We start from the raw sequence: 22445 nt of genomic DNA on the forward strand, positions 1-22445 counted from the left end.
AGTAAAGTGTCCAGATTACTGAAAGGGCTACCAAAGGACTGTTACAAGGAGGTAGAAATTATGAGTCCAAAGTGGAAAGGACTGCATTGATGAAGCTATACGTTGGGAGGACATTACCAAGATAGGAAGGAATAAGGCCAAAAATACATTTAAATATAGATGAAGAATTTTAAATTGGTTAAGTTGGATGGCTGAATACAATGTAGGTCAGCAAGGACAGCATAAGATGGAATTGTTAGGCAAGAGCTGAAGTTCATAGATTGAAACTGGTGGCGAGGAAAATATTATACTTGTTAAGTCTAAATGCATTCTAAGGCAGGAGTAGAGACATGTATTGTTACAGTAATTTGTAGAGTGATTTGGAATGAAGAGGATGTAATATTGGAAGCTTAGCTAAAGTTGTATAAGACAATGAAAATGCACTGATTTGGGCCAACCTGAGACATGACCAGAAGGAGTAATGGAATTGAATGTACGTGTACACAGTTTATTGTGGGGTGCCAAATATCATGCCTTCAGTCTCCTAAATTGGCTTCTTTTCAAAGTCCTTGTATATGTTGCCTGCTAAATCTAAAGTCATCATACCCATAAATCCATGTTTGAATCTCGCCAGTTTGTTTCCTATACCAGCTGTGCACGCATGCACACACACACACACACACACACACACACTTATCTGATGTGACCACACGCTATTCTTTGACACTGTCCAAACAATGCCCTATCCCCAAAGCCAATTAGCTAGTAGACTCAGAAGATAAATTAGATAGTCAACATTATGGTGGAAATTGAAGCAAAGGAGAAGTAGATGGGTCTCAACGGACAAGTGAAGGTGGTGAAAGGAAATAGAAAAAGATGTGTGTTCAGTGCCAAAGAAGAGGAAGGTTTTGGCTTACTCAACAAGGGAAAGAATGTGAGGATGTCTGGATGAGTGCAACTCTGTAAGCATTTACAAAGTTTGACACCGTCTGTAACAAAGTAGACTGTTTGAGTGGCATCATACACACAAATATTCACTCACTCCACCACTGTTAGACCAGGGTAACAGTGTGTACAATGTACAAAATGTTCTGCAAAAAATCACTATGGCTCCTAAGACAACACCATTCAAATCCATGACCACATCCATCTAGAAGGACAAGAGCAGAAGGTTCAAGAAACTATCACCACCAGCAAGTTCCCCTCCTAGCCACATGCCATTCTGACTTGGAAATACGTCATAGAATCATAGAATCCTACAGCCTGGAATCAGGCCATTTGGCCCATCAAGTTCACACCGACCTCAAAAAAACATGCCACCCAGACCCACCCCCTACACTCTCCCTGCATTTCACTGGCTAATCCAACTAGCCTGCACGTTCCTGAATACTATGTTCAACTCAGTGTGGCCAATCCACCTAACCTGCACATCTTTTGACATATCGACATTTCTTCGCTATCACTGGGTCGGGATCTTGGAATTCCCTCTCTTGGGGCATTGTGGGTCTCCCTACAGCACATGGACTACGGAAGTTCGAAAGGCAGCTTACTACCACCTTCTCAAAGGCAACTAGGGACGGGTAATAAATGGTCACTCATCAATATCCCATGAATGAGTTTTTAAAAGGGAAGCAACGGTGAACGGACCGTCTCAATCTAGATAACAACCTTAAGTTCGTGTCTTGCTCTTTCTGCTGACAAAGGTGGAGGTTAACCTGGAAGGGTAGGGAGGGAGTGTCAGGAGATGATAGCGTGATGGACATGAGGCCGGGAGGTTACATTTACTGCCCGTGCAGATCCTGGAGGAGTGGGCTATGTCAGGGGAAAGTAAAGGCGAAACGGTTTGTTTTGGGGCAGCCAGATGTGGTCCTGGATGAACGGAAGCAGCTGCGCGCCTGGAGATTGTCCCGCAGTGTCTTTTTTTATGAAGAAGAAACTGGGAACCACATAAATAAATCTTCTTAAAGGCAAATACTAGTTCCCGGTTGGGAAGACCTGAGTGATATCAGTAATGAGTAAACGGGGGTGTCTATTTGCTTCTAACTTGGATGGAGGAGTCAGTGCGGACGGTGCTTGCTGGAGCCAATTGGAGATCTGGTGCTGGCGGGTCTCAGCCAGTTGGATCCTGGGGAATCAGAGGGATCTGTTTGTAAATATGTGGAATGGACCTTGCTATTCCAGAAGATCACCTGTGGGCTGGTGGATGGGTTGATTGGGGCTGGTTTGCGCATGTGCCCCCCACCTCTCGCTTTGCCCCCCTTCCTGCAGTACTCCTTGCTGCTTGGTTAGCTTCTGTTCCAGTCTGGAGGTGAACGTTAGAGACAAGGGAGAGAGACAGAGCATCGAGCCGGGAAGCACGGCCATCTCTGACGTGCAGCCTCTCAGGTAAACCTGCAAAAAAGATCACCCTCATCTTTAAACACTCCCCCCCTCCCACTTCACTTTCCCTTCTGTCCGGGTCCCGGGAGAGATCTGGGCTCTCTCCCTGTCCGGGAGAAGGATTGGCACGATCCCGTGAGCTGTTGTAGCAAAGCTGTCGCCGTGTTCCTGTGGCCGGGGAAGCTCTTTGAGCATCGTTCCACCAGTACTCAGTGCCAGAGGGAGGGTGGGGAAAGCAGTTTCTGATCCTCTTTCCACCCCCCCTCCTCCACAACCCCCAAGAGATTGAGACCAAACCCAGTGAGGCTCCTCTCTGGCATTGCATAGGGAAGGGAGGTGGCGTAAACACTTATTGACAAAAAAAAGGGTTGGGGAGAGGGGGTGGGGGTTGGTCAGTTGCCTCTCTGTTTGTTGTGTTCGGCTTGGCATCTGCTGTGTCTGTTAGCCTCACCATTTTTAACCGCGCAGTCTTGCTGGCGGCGGTCAGATTGTCTTTATCTCCATCTTACACTGTTTAAACCCAGGTCTGGCTCACTTAATGTTGTCCTCATTTGTGAGACAGAGCGAGGTCAGGGAAATGCTAAGGGTCTGGATCACCAAACCCAAACACACACACACACACACACACACACACACACAGGGATGGTGACGGATCTGGATATGTTTTGCATGCTGCTCACAGACGAGGACTGAATGACAAGTGAGGGTGAAGAGGACATTCAAGGGCAAGTTGCAGCACCTTGAGCCCGAGGTTACAGGCAGAGTCGCCGGCGCTGTGTTCAGTTGCGGTCCCTGTGTCCGTTTGGAGCACTGAAAGTGTCAGTGTGATAGCAGGGGAAGCCAGTCCCACTGCTTTCTCAGGCTGCACATTTAAAGGTAGAATTGTTTAAAGATGATTTTTGAAATGCACGATACTCGGTGTGTAAAAAAAGTGATATGAGTTATCGAGAGTTTATTTAACGGCTTCTTTACAAATTATGGGTTTGACAGTGTACACATTCCGGCTGCTTTCTTGCAACAGTACCTTTTACGTACTCACTTCTAAAGGATCCCAAAAGCGATCAGACGCAATTTTCCAATCTTTGTTGGAGAAGCAAAAAAAAGGTAGTCCTCTGTATGTACGAATGTGCTGCTGACATCTCGGTTTAAAGGAATCGGCGCGCTCTGGAAATATGTTACTGTTTTAAAATTGTTTCCCGACTAATTGCTTTCAGTTCCGCTCCATTGACCGTGTTGTGCCATCTTCTCTCTCGCCCCACTTTTATTGATGTGATGGTCGCTGCATTGAGATCCACAACCCGCGCACACTCGTTCGTGCCATGATTTTGACATCCCCTAATACCTGGGGCCTTTACACGAGAGAGACGAGGATGGGTGAGGGCAAGCTGATGTGTTATCCTTGGTCCTAAATTTCCCTGCATCAAGCAGAATGAAACCTAACAGCAGCTGAATTCCTGCAGATCCCGGAAACCTGACAGAAACATAGAAAATGATGGAAAACTCGGCATCTGTGGAGACAGGTTGATAGAGGCAGCTCTCTCTCCCTTTCTCCACAGATGCTGCCTGACCTGCTGAGTCCGTTCAGCTCATCCCCTTTTTTTGCCGTACTGTAACATTTATTTTAAATCAGTTGTCCTAATTCAAACATTAGACCATGCACATGGGAATGTACCGTCCCCTGTTAACGAACCCTTTCCCTCTGTGCCATGAATATTGAAGCACATCTTCTGTCAGACCTGGGAGGTTAGTTATTTACTTAGCAAAGTGATATAAAGATCTTCAGAAAAATCTCTCTCAGCAAAAAGACTGACTCGAAGTTTCAATCTTTGAAATATCCCGAATTCATTTATTTTCGAGAACTATCTACCCTATTATCAAGCAATCACCACCATTTGATCAAACGGGCAGTTTGACCTTCCGTATGGCTTAACTATACCCAGGAAGTTACACCAGGAAAAAGATTATGTACAGAGTAAAGAGAATTCTTCCAAAAGAAAACTGATTTGGGACAATCTTCAGCTCTCGGATTGTTTGCACATTCTCCCCGTGTCTGCGTGGGTTTCCTCCGGGTGCTCCGGTTTCCTCCCATAGTCCAAACATCTGCAGACGAGGTGGATTGGCCATGCTAAATCGCCCCTAGAGTTCAGGGATATGTAGGTTAGGTGGGTTATGGGGTGGGGGGGTGGCCATGGGTAAGGTTCGGTGTGGACTTGTTTGGCCGAAGGGCCTGTTTCCACACTGTAGGGATTCTGTGATTCTATGAAACCAAAGCGAATTAACCTAGGGGACCGCGGTGTAATAATGCACGCAGTGAAGGAGCCGAGAGCTGGCAGAGCAGACATATCATATCCGGTGAGAGGCAACACCACTCTTCACTGAGCGGTGTTGACTCTCAGAGGATAACACCACTGTTAACTCGGATTCTCCAGCATCTGCAGTTCCCATTATCTCTGATCACAATTTTAACCTCACTGCGAAGCCTCTTCCAGGATGCCTAACCTGAAGAAGTTACCCTCCTCCCTCCGGACCAACCTCAGTTAATCTCTCTCCCACTGTAACTCTCCTCTCCAACTATCATCTCCCCTCTCCATCTTCGGTCCGCCTCCCCCTCTCTCCCTATTTATTCCAGAACCCTCTCCCCATCCCCCTCTCTGGTGAAGGGTCCAGACTCGAAACGCCAGCTTTTGTGCTCCTAAGATGCTGCTTGGCCTGCTGTGTTCATCCAGCCCCAGACTTTGTTATCTCGGATTCTCCAGCATCCGCAGTTCCCATTATCCCTGACCACTCAAAATCTGCTTTAAAAGATTCCATCGGGAATATTCTGCTCGGACACTACCTGGGTTACATTGGTTCCGGCTACAAGCAGCTCCTCATTTGCATAAGGCCGACTGGGCAAAAAGATAGTTCCCGGAATGAATTTTCATTCACCTAATATAAAAGAATTTCTTTTGATTTTAGACCCTTAGTTAATGGCTCCAGTTTCTCTGTTCCTGAGTGAGTTACTGTCGAAATACCATTTGGCAGCCTGGACATAGTTGGAAATCATTCAGGGACGTTCAGAGGCCCCCCACGTGTTAATCGGCAGAAATAAACTCCTATTAAATAGGGACCGACGCCACCGACAGAGCGGAATTCATCCTTATGGAGTTCCTCCATACAGTTCCCATGGGATTTAATGACATCAAAGATACAACTCATCCCGGGTAATATTGAAGTGGTTTGAACTAAACAGCGTCTCTCGTTTTCTTGCAATGTTTTTGTTAAAACTCCTCATACACACACGTTGATACTTGGAAGAGAATGGAATTGATTTTTATTGCTTTCTGCGAAAGTTAAATCTTAAGTTGAACTTCAAGTTAAAAAAAACCTTGAATTTCTGTAGACCCAAGTGAAGGAAGGTGGTGGAAATTATGAGTTTTTCGGACCCACATGAGTGATCCTGGAACAGACTGCGGTAAATCTTCCCAGTCACATTTTTATTCAGTTTCTGTTTCCTGATTTAACAGTGACATCATGTATATAAATGAACTATTTACTTGTCAACCCCAAAAAAACTTAAAAAAACGTATTAATACCATATGTAATTGCAATAAAATGTGCTTTAATAAGCATTCAATTGTAATCCTTAGGAAACAGTTAACTTCAGTTTTTGTGTGAGGGATCACCATGTGAGTGGTGAAACATTCCTTAAAATACACAGTGAATGTGGAACCCAGATATTTTTTCACTGTTTGAATCAGTATATTACCACCATTGAGGGTTAGCTGTCTTAAGCCCCATCAGAAGAAATTTATTTTTAAAGATTTTCTGGATCATGCCTTTCTGTTATAGACTGACAGTTACTAGGTGGTCTGATTCATATAGTGAAATAATAATGGATTCTTTTGCAGGTCTGTTAATAATGGAAATAGTATCCAAACATACTTCCTGTCACAACTCTAGGAATGTAAGCAAAGAGAGTGGGCTTTTTTTGCTCCGAGAGCTCTGACCACACAAATGACAAAGAATTACAGCTGCCAGGTTTTTGGTTTCAACAAGCTTTGATGACTAAGTAAACTTCATGGTATAAGACATTATTCATGTGCAATAGCGTAAATGAGGAAAGCTTAACTGTTTCAGCAGTGGTCAGACACTGGCAAAGTTTTTGTTTCAAAAAGCTAATTAAAAACAAAATCCATATCCTGATGGAAAGAAAGACAGATGTGTCCAGTATATTTGTTTCTGAGTTAAGCTTAAGAGAGTATTTACAAGAATGAGCAAAAGGAGGAAAGAACAGCATTAAAAAAAATCTCAGAATGTGACAACTTTTGCATTATTCACAGAGGACAGGAGTTTTCAAATTTGCAGACTCCAGCCCATATTGACCAGTTCTTTGCCACCCAATAATAGCATACTGCTTGGGACCCTATGCAAATATTGAAGGCGCAGGCCCAGCTAACTCTTCTGAGGAAGGGTCATCAGACCTGAAATGTTAACTATGTTTTCTCCTTCACAGATACTGCCAGACCTGCTGAGCTTTTCCAGCAACTTCTGTTTTTGTACCTGATTCACAGCATCCGCAGTTCTTTCAGTTTTTAACTCTTCTCCACAGCCAGTATGGTGAACAGAACAGAAAACCAATGCAACAAGTTGCCTTGAATTTTTAAAAGTTTTATTTCAATTCTCCATTGTAAACTTTTAGTTACTGGACCCTTAGACCCTTGCCCTTAGCATGGCTGCTAAATTGTAAATGAAATTATTCTTTGTGTACAGCTTTCTTGACAGTCAGGGGAATGTGCCCTTATTTTGCTGCCAACTGTAAAATCTATATTCATTCATAACTCCATTGATGTTTGATGATTTTATCGTGGGCTTCCTATCACAACCAAGTGATCAGCTGTTTTGGAAATGACACATTGAAATAAATCAAATAATGCTATCAATATTTCTATAATCTGCCTAATAGTTCAAATAATGAACGAAACCTAGTTATACCAATCAGATATATTCTCCAGAACTCTGTTCTAGCTGAAGGAATACTTAAACATGCCACTTAGCGCTTTTGGTTCAATACATTAGTTATCCTAAATTTGGAAGCTTATTATCATTGTGATAATAAAAAGAAAAAAAAGTCCCCTGTTCTTTGATCTCAGGCTAATCTTGTATGCAAGATAGAAGAGGCATCACAAACATAAACATTTCACTTCAGTAAGAAGATAGTAATTACTTATTCTAGTATTGCTAGCTGGTGGAGCTGTCTTCTAGAGAGAAAGGTGGAGGGTAGGAATGACAGATGACTCAGAGTGATTGCAAGGAGCTACTGTGGATGTGTGAGGATGGTGCAAGACAGGCAAGCGTGATGTACTATGACAGCAGATCTCCCTGTAGAAGTAGTTCCAAGCAGCATCAGCAGCAGGAGGAAGGAGCATCGACATGCGCTCTAGTTGTGCAGTTGACTTTTCTGAATAATTGGTAAAAGTAACATCTGAATGACCTTGATTTCTTGAATAGCTGTTATAAAGACTCATGTTGAAAATGTGTCAGGGGTAATGCCCAGTTATTTATTATTGTTTCTTTATGCGATGTATCAACTTGTCATCTCATTCCTTTGCTTCTTTTCTATTCCAAGTGATTAAAATAATTTATTAAAAAATCAGCGACCCAGGGATTAAGTAAACATCGTGTAATCAGGTCCTTCATAGTGTTGTGATTTTTGTAACATTCTACAATCTATCAGTGGAAGGAATTGCTGTATTAATGCAGACATGGAGAGGATATAGCTTAAATTAGTGCTTAATAATCCATGACTTGCTAATATATGTTTCAGTGTGGTGTGGTGCTCAACATTGCTGGTAAATATAAATTGCAAATGCTGTTCCACTGGTACAGTAATGATAAAAAAAACATAAAGGTTTAACTTTTCTGTGAAATTTGCTGCAGGGAAGAGACTCTGCCTCAGAAACATGGCATCTTCACCAATTAAAACAACATACCCCTCAAAGAAGAGAGTGAAAATCCACCCAAACACAGTGACTGTGAAATACACAGCACATTACCCACAGCCTGAAGAAGAGGGCTATGAAGACACATTCCTAGATAGTGAAAATTATGTTGAAGATAACCCAAAGAAAAAACTTCTGGGTGACACTAAAAAACAAGGAAGAACCTACTCTGGGACAATTGATCTTCGTCAGAGTTTATCGGAAGAACAGAAAGATAAGGGGATGGGACAACAGACAGAAAATACTGGACAAAGTATGGTTTCTGAGCCTAGAATAACCTGGGTAGCTCTGTTTGGAGCTGCCCTAGCACATGGCTGCGTTGCTTTAATTACTCGTCTTGCTGCTGATCAGTCCAAAGTACCATCACTGGAGCTTCTCTTCATTCGTTCTGTGCTGCAGATTTTTGCTGTTGTGGTTGTCTACTATGGAAATGAGCATCCTCTTGGACCCAAAGGATATAGAATGGGTCTGTTTCTGTATGGAGTATGCAATGTCATTTCCATCACCTGCGCCTACACCTCCTTTGCAATTGTGCCCCCTAGCAATGGGACCATTATGTGGAGAGCCACTACCACAGTGTTCAGTGCCATTCTGGCCTTTCTACTGGTAGATGAATGTTTGGACTACACTGACATTGTCACTGTGGTTTGCAGTGTCTTTGGCCTTTGCCTAGTAATGATCCCCAACATTGTTGATGAAGATAATTCATCACTGGGCCTTTGGAAGGAAGCCTTTGGCTATACCATGACAGTAATGGCTGGGTTGACCACAGCTCTGGCTATGATCATTTACAGAGCTATCAAAGAAAAAGTTAGCATGTGGACTGCTCTTTTCACCTTTGGATGGACCGGTACAGTTTGGGGTGCATCCACAATGTTTATCTTACAAGAGCCTATTATCCCACTGGATGGAGAAACCTGGGGGTATTTATTAGGGATCTGTATCTGTTCTACCGTGGCTTTCTTAGGTGTATATTATGCATTGAATCGATTCCACCCAGCATTAGTTAGCACAGTCCAACACTTAGAGATCGTAGTGGCTATGATCCTCCAGTTACTTGTCCTTCATATGTTTCCAAGCATGTATGATCTTATTGGTGGATCAGTCATCATTTTCAGTGTCTTCGCACTGACCGCTTATAAGCTTTATTGGGTCAACCGTCATAGCAGACAGGATTACCTGGAGATAACAAATTCCCCCATCAAGTGAATGTAAATAATGTCTTAAGCAAGTGGAAGATTAAATGGGAGCAGGAACTCTATAAATGTCAACTGTGCAATATTCTTGTACTGTGTTGTTGAAAGACAGTCAGTTGCTGTTACTTTTCTGAATGTTCTGTGGAATAAAATGTGCAGCAGACAATTCTGAAGTGTGTATTCATTAATGAAAATAATACAATGTATATGTAAAGCTGATGGGATGATGATTGATGTAATGTAGTATCACGCATACTATTGTAGACGTTTTGCTTGGTGATTTGAAATGTTTACAGCATTGTGTGGTTAATTTTCTTGTGATATTTTAATATCTAGGTTTGGTGAGTAAGTAGTATTAATGGAAAGAATTGAATGCAACATTCTGCATATTGTGTCTATAACAGTCAACAAAAGTAGCTTTCTTTCTAAATAAGGTACTCTGATTTACTACCCTGATACAGTGATGGAGTAAACATCTGTTTCATAATATGATACCAGATTACTGAGAAATCTATCTCCTCGAATTATTTGCTCATTTTAATTTGGAACTAATTTATTTATGGCGCATGCCTAGTTCACAGAATTTCTTAGCAGAACAGTAATGCTGCCATTTCTGCATGCATGGATACATGGATAAGCTATGCATATAGAAGAGATTATATGCTAACCATGATGTAGCTCCTCACCATTATACCTGAAGGAGTGCACACCATGTGTGCTTTGTTCAAACTACGACATAAATCAAGAGTCATAGCGTCTCTTAACCTGCAGCATACCAGGAGTATCAGATATGTTAAGACATAGTTCATCATGAAAAGAGTGAGTTCTTTTTGCCAGTTTCAAGGATTTTTATTGTCTATTCTATTCTTCATTTCAGAAGCGTGCAGTGTGAATGAATACTTGTAGGTCTGTATGTGCATCATCATACCAACATCAATGGTTCATGGAAATGGGAATGGCATCAATGGCTTACAGGGAGCAAAGAAAAGTTACGTATATGAATAGTACAATCCCAACCTATGTGACATTAGAAGCCAAGAACTGATGTGCACATCACGAAGTAGAGCAGTGGCTCAGGGCAGCTCTACAGCATCTGAGCCAGAAGTTGTCAGGTTAATATATGAGTTGTTAGAGGCTAAATACTTAAACTATCACTGTTCGTGCAGTACTGAGGGATTGCTGTGTGGACAATGGTGCTTGCTTTTAGATCAGCTGGCAAATTGAGTCACACCATGTCCAATCAAGTGGAAGAAAATATGATGTATATTAGCCTTTGAATAAGAACAGGAGAATTCTGCCACTGTCCAGGCCAGCAGTGTTATCTCAAACAACATGAAAATTAGTGTGAAAGGAACTGAGGAAGGAGAATTCTTCAGGTTCATGCAGGAGGACTTTTTCGCCAGCGTAGAGCAAGTCGAATAAGAAAGTGCGCAGTTCTGGACTTAGTTTTAGATAATGATACTGGGTAGGTGGAGGGAGTGGCTGTGGGAGAGCATTTTAGTGGTGATGGCCATAATTAAGTTTTACCATTGTCGTGGAAAAGGACAAAGAGAGAACAGGAATTAAGAGTTCTAAACTGGGACAAATTCAATGTTACCAAACTGATTGTGATTAAGCAGAAGTGTTCTGGAAACAGCAAATTGAAAGTAAGTCTCACAGCAGTGGGAGGCATACAAAGAGGAAATTCAAACAATTGATATTAAACCTGACCCCGCCCCCCCCAAAGAGAAAGGATGGCATGGTCAAATCTAGACACCCCTCTCCCACTGTGGATGTCAACGATTTTACAAGGTAAGTCAAGGCAGAGAAGGAACGCTTTTGTCCAACAACAACTGCTCAATACTACAGAAAGCCAAGAGCTGTATTGAAACTGGAGCATCGAAACTGGAAATAAAATCAGGAAAGCAAAGGGGAGCAGGAATAAAATATCGGCAAGCAATATTGAGATGAACCCAGAGAAGTTTTACTAATGCATTAGAATAAGCAGATAACTAAGGAAAATGCAGGGCATCATAAAAGATCAAAAGTGACATCTGTGTAAAGGTTGAAGATGTCGGTGTAGTTATTAATGAATGTTTTGTATCTCTCTGCACAGCAGAGGGAATGATGCAGATATTTTAGTCAAGGAGAAGAAATATGATGTAACAAATGTGGTAAATAAAGGGAAAGGATAAGTAATAACGGAATTAGCATCCTTGCAAATGGAGAAATCACTGGTGCTAGATGTAATGTACCCCGGGCTATTCAAGGAAGCCAGGGATGATACAGGGGGAGCTCTGATCACCTATTTCCAGTCTTCACTTTGTAGGTGTGTGGTGCTAGAGGTTCAGAGGACTGCTGATGTTGAATCTTTGTTTAAAAAGGGAACAAAGGATAAACCAAACAATTACAGGCCAAATAGCCTAACCTCAATAGTGGAAAAAGATTTGGAAAAAAATTCTGAAAGACAGGATAACCTGTCATTTAGAAAAATGTGAGTGAATCAAAGATATTTAGCACAGATTTGCTCAGCAAAGATTCTGTATAATTAACTTGACTGAAATGTTTGATGAAGTAACAGGGTGGATCAGTGAGGCTAGTGTAGTTAATGTGGCCTACGTGGATTTTAGTAGGGCTTTTGATAAGTTCCCACAGGGTTGGCTTATTAAAATATGCCCAAAGGATCCAGAGAAATGCAACAAGTTGGATATAAAATTGTCTCAGTGGCAGGAAACAAAAGGTAATTGTTGATGAGTGGTTTTTCAACTGGAAGGCTGTTTCCAGCAGGGCTCCACAGGGCTCAGTGTTAAATCCCTAGCTTTTTGTGATCTATATTAATGACATAAGAATAAATGAGAATAGGTTGGTCTTGTACTCATTGAAGTTTAGACGAATGAGAGGTGCCCTTATGAAAACATGTGGCAAGGCTGTTTTCCCTTGTGGAAGAATTTAGAAGGAGAGGGCATATATCAGAATTTGGGCTTGTCCTTTTAAAACAGAGATGTGGCAAAATTTCTTCTGTCAGGAGGTAGTGAATATGTGGAATTCTTTATTTCTGAGAGTGGTCAAGGCTGGTTTGTCAACTATGAGATGGATAGATTTTAAATCAGTAAGACAATCAAGGATATTGGGATAATGCTGGAAAGAAGAGTTGAGGATCACAGATCAACCATGATCTTACTGAATGGCTGATCAGACTCAACAGGCCAAATGGCCTATTTCTGCACCTACATCTTGCAATCTCATGAAGGTAGGGGCAATGATTGAGAAGTTTGTAGATCACTCAAAAATTTACTGTGGCTTTTAGTGAGGAAAGTAGGTGTAGAGCGCAGGAAGATATCAATAGACTGGTCAGGAGTTCTGGCTAGTATCAGTTGGAATTCTGCACAAGAGATTTGTCTGGTGATGTATTTGGTAGGTGAAACATGGCAAAGGAACACACAATAACAGGGAGCATATTGGAAGGAGCAGAAGAGATGAACAATCTTTTAATTAATGTCCATGGATCCAGAAGGTAGCAGGTTGATAAAGTGGTTAAGAGACATATAGAATTTTTTTTTAGCAGAAGCTGGAATTGTATATATAAGTGGTTAGGCCACATCCTGAATACCGTATGCTGTTTTGGTCAGTTCAGCACAAAAAGGAATGGATTTATACTAGAGTTGGTACAGAGATGATTCACAAAGATGTGATCAGGACTGGAAAATAAAAACAGCTATGTGACTGGCATTGTTCTCCTTGAAAGAGAAAAGACAGAGTGGAGATTTGATTGAGGTGTACATTGTGAAGGGCTTGAATAGAATGAATGGAAAAGACTTAACTCAGCAGAGAGAGATCAGTGATTATGGAACATGGAGTTAAAGTAATTGGTAGAAAGATGAGAAGGGGGGGCTTAAGTTTTCAAAAAATATTTTACTCAGAGTATTAGGTGTCTTGAATACATTGCCTGAAAGGACTTCTGCATTTTCTATCCTTGAATAATTTAGACAGTGCTTCAGTATTCAAATAAAACCTGCAAGGCTAAGGACAAAATGCTTGCTTGCTTTTCCTCTGGTGCAAACACAATAGTAGACAGTGGCCTGTGTGTTACACTTTCTATGATTTCAGTGAATAAAATTTGTTCTCTGATTATTCAGCTCATTATCATTTCTGTGACTTTGCTGTGTGTTCCTTGCAATACAACAATTGTCACAGTTCATGAGGACTTTATTGGCTGTGAAAAACTTTGGGATGTCTTCAGATAATGGAAGGTGCTATCTAAATCCAAGTTCTTTTTGAGCACAAATTAATCATTAGATATCAGATCTGGACTTACAAATTTTCCAAATTGCAAACGTGTCCTTTACATCAACCTTCCTCTTGAATTTATTGACTTTGATGGTGTACAGTAAATGTTAGCTATCTCAGTATTTACTGTGGAGAAGGATATGGAAGCTAGGGAACTTGGGGAAATAAATGAACTTGGTCCAACTCATCCATACCAACCAGATATCCTAAATTAATCTAGTCCCTTTTGCCAGCATTTGGTCTACATCCCTCTAACCTTCCCTATTCATATATGCAGATGCTAAGGCCTGTTTGTTTGGCCAATACCATGTGGATACATGGGTGGCATGGCAGCTCAGAGGTTAGCACTGCTACCTTACAGTATCATGGACCTGGGTTTGATTCCACCCTCGAGCAGCTGTCTGTGTTGAGTTTGCACATTCTCCCTGTGTCTGTACAGGTTTCTGATGGGTGCTGTGGTTTCCTCCCACAGTCCAAAGATGTGCAGGCTAGGTGAACTGGCCATGCTAAATTGCCTGTAGAGTCCTGTAGGGGTGTTTAAGTTAAGAGATTTAGCTGTGGGAAATACAGGGTAGTGGTATGATTCTGGGTGGGATGCCGTTTGGAGGGCCAGTGTGGATTTGCTGGGCTGTTTGGCCTGTTTCCACACTGTGTTTTGTTCAAAAAGCCCACAATTTATAGACCTTCAGTCATTTTATAAATTCCTACTTTTGAAATAAAACTAGCCTGACTCCAAACCAAAACACAAACAGATTCTAAGCAAGGCCTCACACCAAACATGCATTGTCTGACATAAAATATCACCTGTTCTTTACACTGATGAAATCTTTAGTTCTCTCGGGACAGTGACTTCAAAGGAATTTGGGGATTTACATATACATATTAATCAATTAAAACTTTCTAACTGATTTAAAATTTAACAGCATCTTAGGTTTGTTCAATACATCCTCATCAGTGGTGTGACCCTTTGGTCTTTTTGATTCTGTGTCTGACACCATCTGTCTCACCAACACCTGAAGAAGGAGTGAGAGTCTGAAAGCTTATATTTTCAAATAAACCTTTTGGATTATAATCTGGTGTTGTGTGATTTCTGACCTTGTCCACCCCAGTCCAACACTGGCACCTCCACATCTTTGTTTGGCAGCACTCTTCAGGACCTTACCAATAAGTGTATAAGTCCTGCCTTGATTTGCCCTCACAAAATGTCGCTCCTCACATTTATCTAGATTAAACACCATCTGCCACTCCTCGGCCCAGCAACCCATCTGATCAAGGTCCCATTGTACTCTGATGTAACCTTCTTTGCTGTCCAGTACACCATCAATTTTGATGTCATCTACAAATATATTAATCTTATATTCTAAATATAGGGATGTGGTCCCAATGCTGGTAAATGGGTCTAGGTTAGATAAGGATGTCTGGTCAGCACTGATATGTTGGACCAAACAGTCTATTTCCATGCTGTATGACTCTATGACTCTAAGCATGAACCTCAAAAATAAAGATCAGCAAGCTGCCTAAGCATATAGACAACAGAACCGAGCATAGGCTCATTGTCATCTAAATTTCACACTAATACTTCGAACAATGCTTACTGGAAAGTAACAAAGAGCATTGTTCCCCTGTCTAACCCAAGTTATTGAGGCTGGTTGTAATATTTTTATTGCCACCCAGCTGAGAGCAACTCAGTCTGCAGAACCAGAGATTGGAAATACGTAGCCTATTGTGTGGGAATTTAGGAAACAGCGTACAAATATGAAAATGTGGTTATCACCTAATCTTTCATTAAGCATGTTACTTCATTTTCTTGTCCCAATAAAATGAAGCTGTGGAATAATAAGTCCCAACTATCTTAATTCTAAATAACATTAATTTAAAAACAACAGTTGAGCTATATCTAATAACAGAGCACATTAAAATAACAATCCAAAACTGATGACTCGTAATTCTGCCATTGGATCAACTGTGACCTAAGTAAAACCTTTCAGTCATATTTTACCAAAAAGCAATGACATGGAAGTTTTTACATTGTGATATAAGCCAGAAAATCACATTATTTCACATTCTTGTGGTCACTTATAGGACATACATTCAATTCTATGCAATAATTATAGTTACACCAGTCCAAATATTTTCGTAAAATTCCAATTTAAAAGTAATAAAATACTCGAGTTTTAATTGAAGATGTTCACTTTAACTGTCATCTGAAAGTAGATCATTTCAGCAACAACTAGGAAATTCCTCTACGATGATCTGTTAAGTTGACCCTCTGTGTAACTGATCCAAACAGATCAGGAAGGTGAGATAGCAAGGTGTAGAGCTGGATGAACACAGCAGGCCAACAGCATCAGAAGATCAGGAAGGCTGATGTTTCGGGCCTAGACCCTTCTTCAGAAGAAGGGTCGAAGCCCAAAACGTCAGCCTTCCTGCTCCTCTGATGCTGCTTGGCCTGCTGTGTTCATTCAGCTCTACACCTTGTTATCTCAGAGTCTCCAGTATCTGCAGTTCCTACTATCTCAGGTCAGGAAGGTGTCATGTTAATCATTTGACTGTGCTGGGCCAGTGGATGTCAGCTGCAGCTGAGCAGTTCAAATGCTGTAATTAGTCTCAGTGATCTGGGCAAGCCATGCAAATTGTGCAAGAGTTCCTACTTCTGACTGCATTGATATGTGGTCAGCTGTCCCTGCATGGTACCTTATGCAGCTGTCTAGATACTCAATATATATTGATGAGGTGCAGTGTAATCTTCACCAAGCACCTAACCCAAAGACAGGTTAGTGCCTCAAGAAAAAGGGAGAAAATTAGTGAATAGAATACTCCAAAACTTTTCCAAGGCCATAATAGCATCCATTATATAAAGAGACCAGATGTAGTCTAACCGTACATATAATGACTTTACAAGAAACATGTTCTTTATGAGCTGAACCAGTTTGAATTGCCAAACACTCTCAGAGAGGAATCTTCCAGGTTTTACTTATGGGCCTTCGGTATTTCTATTTTTATTACATTTCTCCCAAACTGTTATGTGCTTCCTGGGGAGCAAGGTATACAACTGCCAAGTCTCAATGATCCAGTTAGCATCAGTGTGGGGGAGACTTGAAGGAGCAGCTAGTCCTTTACAACCTATTTTTCTTGTATGTTTATAAACAGTGACCTGAACAGAGAATGAAGATTTAGTTTAAAGCAACTGCTATTTCTAATGCTCTTTAGAGATATGACATAGCTGTAGGGGTAAACAAGAGAATGTGTTAACGTGTACAGCTGTACAAATACAAGCTTTGTGTTTAAATAAACTGCAACACATATTGAAAGCGTTCTGAATGAAATGTGTGAAACACACTATGGGTAGCAGTCCCTTGTGGAATTGAGTGACAAGATTTCGGGGTTGTGAGCTCTGAAGTTACAATGGCACATTGGATTGTCGGAAAATCCTGGGATGGGTTCCAAGGTACCATGGAACACACACAATTATTTCCTCCTCAGCTCGCATTTCACTGGAAAATGTAGAGAGTGAACAAGGTTCAGAGTGGTAGCCTCAGTTTCTATTGTGGGTGCACCCAATTTTTTTTCTGTTATGGAATCCCATTCGGCCCATCAAGCTCACACCAATCCTCCGAACAGCGTCCCACCCAATCCCTGTAATCCTGAATTTACCATGGCTAATCCATCTAGCCTGTACAGTCTGGGCAATTTAGGATGGCCAATTCACCTAACATGAACATCCTCGGACTGTGGGAAGAAACTGGAGCACCCGAAAGAAACGCATGCTGATGCAAGGAGAATGTGCAAACTCTACACAGACTATCACCCGAGGACGGAATCAAACTCAGAACCTTAATCCTGAAAGGCAGCAATGCTAACCAATGAGTTACTGTGCTGCCCTGGTCAGGTGTATTGGGAAGGGAGGGGAGTGAACATTCAAGTGACACATGACAAGATCACATCAATCAATGGAAATTCTTTTTTCATTCATTTGTAAGATGTGGCTATTACTGGCTGGACTGCCACTTATCTCCCAATTGGAATATCAGTAAGTGGAGAAGGGGGCCCATTTTGCAATCAGAGAGTTGGAGCCATGGGGTTTGAAACCTCATTAGTATAGTGCTTCTTTAAGTCGGAGCTGAAAAGGCTGAGAATCATTTTGATAATTACCAGCAATTTGCAGTTCACATATCATCTACAAATTGTAATACAGCAATTCTCTCTCCAGCTGCTCATTAAGTTTGGTGAATATGATACCATTTTCACAAAAGCTTCTAAATTTTAAAACACATGATGATTGTATATTTGGCGGTAGGTTTCTCTAATAATAAATAATGATGGCTATTATTCTACAGTTCTGTTTCACTTTGGCATTATCTTTGCACCCTGCTCAACAACTGACAGCTTCTCTGTGGTCTTCGTCAACAACTCCCGTACCCTCAAAATTCCCACCTTAGGGGTCACCACAAGTCTGAAGCATTAAAATGGGGTCACAGAGGGGAAAATATTTCCTTTGAAAGGAAAGTCTCATTGCTAAAGCTTTATATCTTGCCTTGAAAATTAGGCAGATTCTGCTGTATCCAAGCTCCAAAATTATGCATAGTCATCCTAAATTTAACAGCTGCATCTTTGGATCAATATTCCCTTCTGGTCCAGGTCTTAACATTTGGTTTCTGGCACTTTTGAGATTCAGTTTACTTATCCAGTGATTAGCAGAGCCAGAAAGATGAGGCAGATCCTGGGTTAATTCAGTCTGTGCTGAGTTCACTGATGATTGATGATAAGGGCACAACCGTTGAAATCAGTGCCCCTGGGATAGGGATGGAAAATTGCCCTGGGTTCCTGTTCTGATGGTAATTAGTTCTTGCTGGAATTGCAAATTTTGGGCAGGCTGCCTGTGATTCACTTCATGGTAAAATAACATTCACTGTCAAACCTGATGATGAGTGATAGACATATAATAGAGCTGCAACTGAGTGAAAGTCGCTTCTACAGATCTGCACCTGAGTAAATAGCCTTGCCTTCAGAGGAGAAGTGGTGGAAGGAAAACTGACAGAAAAATAGATAAATGCATTGATGTTCTGGATGCTAATTAATTTTAGACACTGGATTGGTACAGGATTTCAAACTGTCACTTCTGGATGGAATCAATTTAAACAATTTCTATCATGTTAAAAATAGTATTCAATAAATGTCACATATTTGATATTACACTGGTCTGGAAAGTGTTTAAAATGTAATGTTAGCACTTCTTTTAATGTATTCTATGTTAATGTTTGCAATAATTGTGGCCTTTTATCAGCAAGTGAAGCGATTCTCTTTCCAATAAATAAACCCAATTATATGCGTGTGTGTGGGAAGCATGTTCATTACTGACCTAGTTGCTCACATTTTATAAGTCTTTCTCATGGGATATTTAGATATTCTTTGGTAATGTATTCATTGGGAAATTTAGTTTCCTCCATCAAGCAGACATACGTAGAACGAGATCTACTGTCTAGCCTATACACATATTTCTTGCCTGCTCCTCGCTTCTTTAAATATCACTGTCATTGTTTTCTTGAACAGCTGAGGCCCCTGCCTGAGGCCAACAAATGAATATAAGTTCAGATTTCATCACTTTGTGAGGGCACAGATGCCATTTACATGCCTCCTGAGTGAGTGGCCATGCTGGATGCCCATTCATCAAGTGTGGCGTATTCCCTACCATTAAGGTGTAAATCTCATCCTGAGATGGCCTGGAGGAGTTCTCTGCCATTTGCACAGGGAAAATTTGAGGTTTTGCCAATTTTGATGTTCCCTCACCACTTTCTATTCCCGCCAGCCAACATGAGGAGCCATCCTGAGTCCTCTCCACTGTGAAATAACCCACTACAGGCTTAGCAATCTCTGGGCTGCCTGATATACATTGACTCAAGTTTAGCAAACTGCTTCTGGCCACCTACTTCATGATGGTAGCTAACTGACAGGATATTATTGAGGCCCTGTCATTAGATGGAATAGGGATCTCAGTGAAATGTGTCCTGGAAATGTGAAATGTTGCCACTTTCCATGTCCATTGTTCCTTACCACAGTAAATTAGCCTTAGTGGTGTCTTTAATTAACATATTTACTTTCATGCCCTATTTTTGATATTGGTAATTGGAGAAGAAGTGCAAACAGTTTGAAATGCACAGACTCTGAACTTTCTAATGTGTTTCCAGGGACAAACCTGATTTGACAGTTTGGGCTTGACAGCTCAAAAACGTCAATTGTGATGGCATCTACACTATGTGGCTTGGCAGTAATGAAAACTCTGACAAATGTCAGAGAGGGATCAGGACTACATGTAAGTTATTGTGTTGACAGACCAGAAAACCCCTTGGACAATCAATCATTGGACATCAGACAAACCAGTTGATAGTGTGTCATAAGTAAAGTGCAAGCTTTTTATTCTTCTCTCTGAAACCTTCCATTCAATGTAATATTGGCTCCCGAAGTACTGACATATACTTCTCTCATATCACATCATCAGATTGATTTTGTTTGCAGCAAAGCCACACTTTGTTATATTGCTTCATTCAAATTGTTGGATAATTCAAACCTTTTTCATGTAAAATAACACTTGAATTATTATAAGTTGAGCGTGTTAAAAATGCATTAGACAATGAGCGATAATTTTCTCATTATTAGACCACATCAAACTTTCATGGTTTCCCTTTCATCCAGCACTTGTTTGGGGCAGTAATGCTGAACATTATATTTCTAATGAGGAAAGTCCCAAAGCCAAAGATAACCAGAGATTCAATCCGTGTACCAGTGAGTTCCTGTGTGAATTGTGCTAAGTGGAGAAATGCAAGGCACAGGTGTGGTACCTACTTTGGTCGCAAAAATAGAGAAATTCAGAAGAGGAAGGCATTCTAATAGGTGGAAGTATCAAATGGTGGCAAGGATAAGTATATCCTATGTGCTGGGGAGATGCAGCCTAATATAGGGTCTCCAGTTTAAAGTATCCTAATGCAGAAATTCTGCATACAAATACTGAATTAATTTCATTTAATCATAATAGACTGTGATATCACTTGCTTTATTATTGAATGCCATACTAGGACATTTTGTTAGCCTGCTAATGTCAAGTAAACCTGTCCAGAAATGAGGGTGTGAATGTCGAGTGATGGTAGATTCACTCTGGGATGTGATTGCCCTGGACTACCAACATAAGTTTGCCAACTCTCACTTTTGAGATTGTTGTGAATACAATGTTGTTTTTGGAAACATGCTCCAGTAAGAAGGTTAAAATGGAATGGGGTTAAACCAATAAGCAAAGAAAGCAAGAGGGATATAAAAAGGTGTATGGCAGATGGAAAGGAAACCATTATTTAAAAAACAATTCAGTGTAGCGCCTCTCCAAAACCTGAATAAAAGCAACATACTGCAGATGCTGGAATCTGAAATACAAACAGAAATTGCTGGAAAAACTCAGCAGGTCTAGCAGCATTCTTGGAGGCAGAAGCAGAGGTAATACTTTGAGTCCAACGTAACTGAAGAATCATATTGGACTTGAAATATTAACTCTGTTTCTGCCTCCATCAATGCTCCTAGATCTGCCGAGTTTTTCCAGCAATTTCTGTTATTATGAACTCATCAAAGCTTCTTTCACAATACCTTCCAAATAAACCTCCAAAAAGTAATTTGTGGGATATAACTGTCAAGTTACAATATTCAGCATCATTCATGACTCCTCAGATACTGAAGCAGTCTGTGTTCAAATGCACGAGATCTGGACAATATCCAGGTTTGAGCTGACAAGTGGCAAGTGACATTCGTGCTACACAAATGCCAGGCTATGACCACCACCAATTAGAGACAATCTAACCATCATCCCTTCACATTCAATGGTATTGCCATCACTGAATCTCCCACTATTAACATCCTGGGTGTTATCATTGACCAGAGACTCAACTGGACTCACCACATAAACACAGTGACTACAAGAGCCGGCCAGAGGCTAGAAATACTGTGGTGAGTAATTCACTTCCTGACTCACAAAGCCTGTCTGCCATCTACAAGGCACAAGTCAGGAGTGTCAGAGATAATGGGAACTGCAGATGCTGGAGATTCCAAGATAATAAAATGTGAGGCTGGATGAACACAGCAGGCCAAGCAGCATCTCAGGAGCACAAAAGCTGACGTTTCGGGCCTAGACCCTTCATCAGAGAGGGGGATGGGGGGAGGGAACTGGAATAAATAGGGAGAGAGGGGGAGGCGGACCGAAGATGGAGAGTAAAGAAGATAGGTGGAGAGGGTGTAGGTGGGGAGGTAGGGAGGGGATAGGTCAGTCCGGGGAAGACGGACAGGTCAAGGAGGTGGGATGAGGTTAGTAGGTAGCTGGGGGTGCGGCTTGGGGTGGGAGGAAGGGATGGGTGAGAGGAAGAACCGGTTAGGGAGGCAGAGACAGGTTGGACTGGTTTTGGGATGCAGTGGGTGGGGGGGAAGAGCTGGGCTGGTTGTGTGGTGCAGTGGGGGGAGGGGATGAACTGGGCTGGTTGAGGGATGCAGTGGGGGAAGGGGAGATTTTGAAACTGGTGAAGTCCACATTGATACCATATGGCTGCAGGGTTCCCAGGCGGAATATGAGTTGCTGTTCCTGCAACCTTCGGGTGGCATCATGGTGGCAGTGCAG

The 22445-nt window shown here is 41.5% G+C and overlaps 1 protein-coding gene across 2 annotated transcripts; it reads left to right on the top strand.

The window, feature by feature from the left end:
• The first annotated feature begins 2124 nt into the window (after window positions 1–2124).
• LOC125457391 (solute carrier family 35 member G2-like) lies at window positions 2125–16130 on the top strand. 2 transcript variants are annotated; one of them, XM_048541549.2, is made up of 3 exons: window positions 2125–2364; window positions 3041–3234; window positions 8278–16130. In XM_048541549.2, the coding sequence occupies exon 3, from the start codon at window positions 8301–8303 to the stop codon at window positions 9546–9548; it is 1248 nt and encodes a 415-aa protein (XP_048397506.1). In that variant the 5' UTR covers window positions 2125–2364; window positions 3041–3234; window positions 8278–8300; the 3' UTR covers window positions 9549–16130. The 2 variants fall into 2 exon arrangements, with proteins under 2 accessions (XP_048397506.1, XP_048397505.1); XM_048541548.2 differs by lacking the exon at window positions 3041–3234 and having other exon boundaries at window positions 2126–2364.
• Window positions 16131–22445: the final 6315 nt, after the last annotated feature.

The sequence above is a fragment of the Stegostoma tigrinum genome, chromosome 14, assembly GCF_030684315.1.
Source record: "Stegostoma tigrinum isolate sSteTig4 chromosome 14, sSteTig4.hap1, whole genome shotgun sequence".
In the NCBI taxonomy this organism is placed as follows: Eukaryota; Metazoa; Chordata; class Chondrichthyes; order Orectolobiformes; family Stegostomatidae; genus Stegostoma; species Stegostoma tigrinum.

Bases quoted from the DNA above. Each gene is read 5' to 3' on its own strand.
- LOC125457391 (XM_048541549.2), top strand. From the start codon at position 8,301: ATGGCATCTTCACCAATTAAAACAACATACCCCTCAAAGAAGAGAGTG.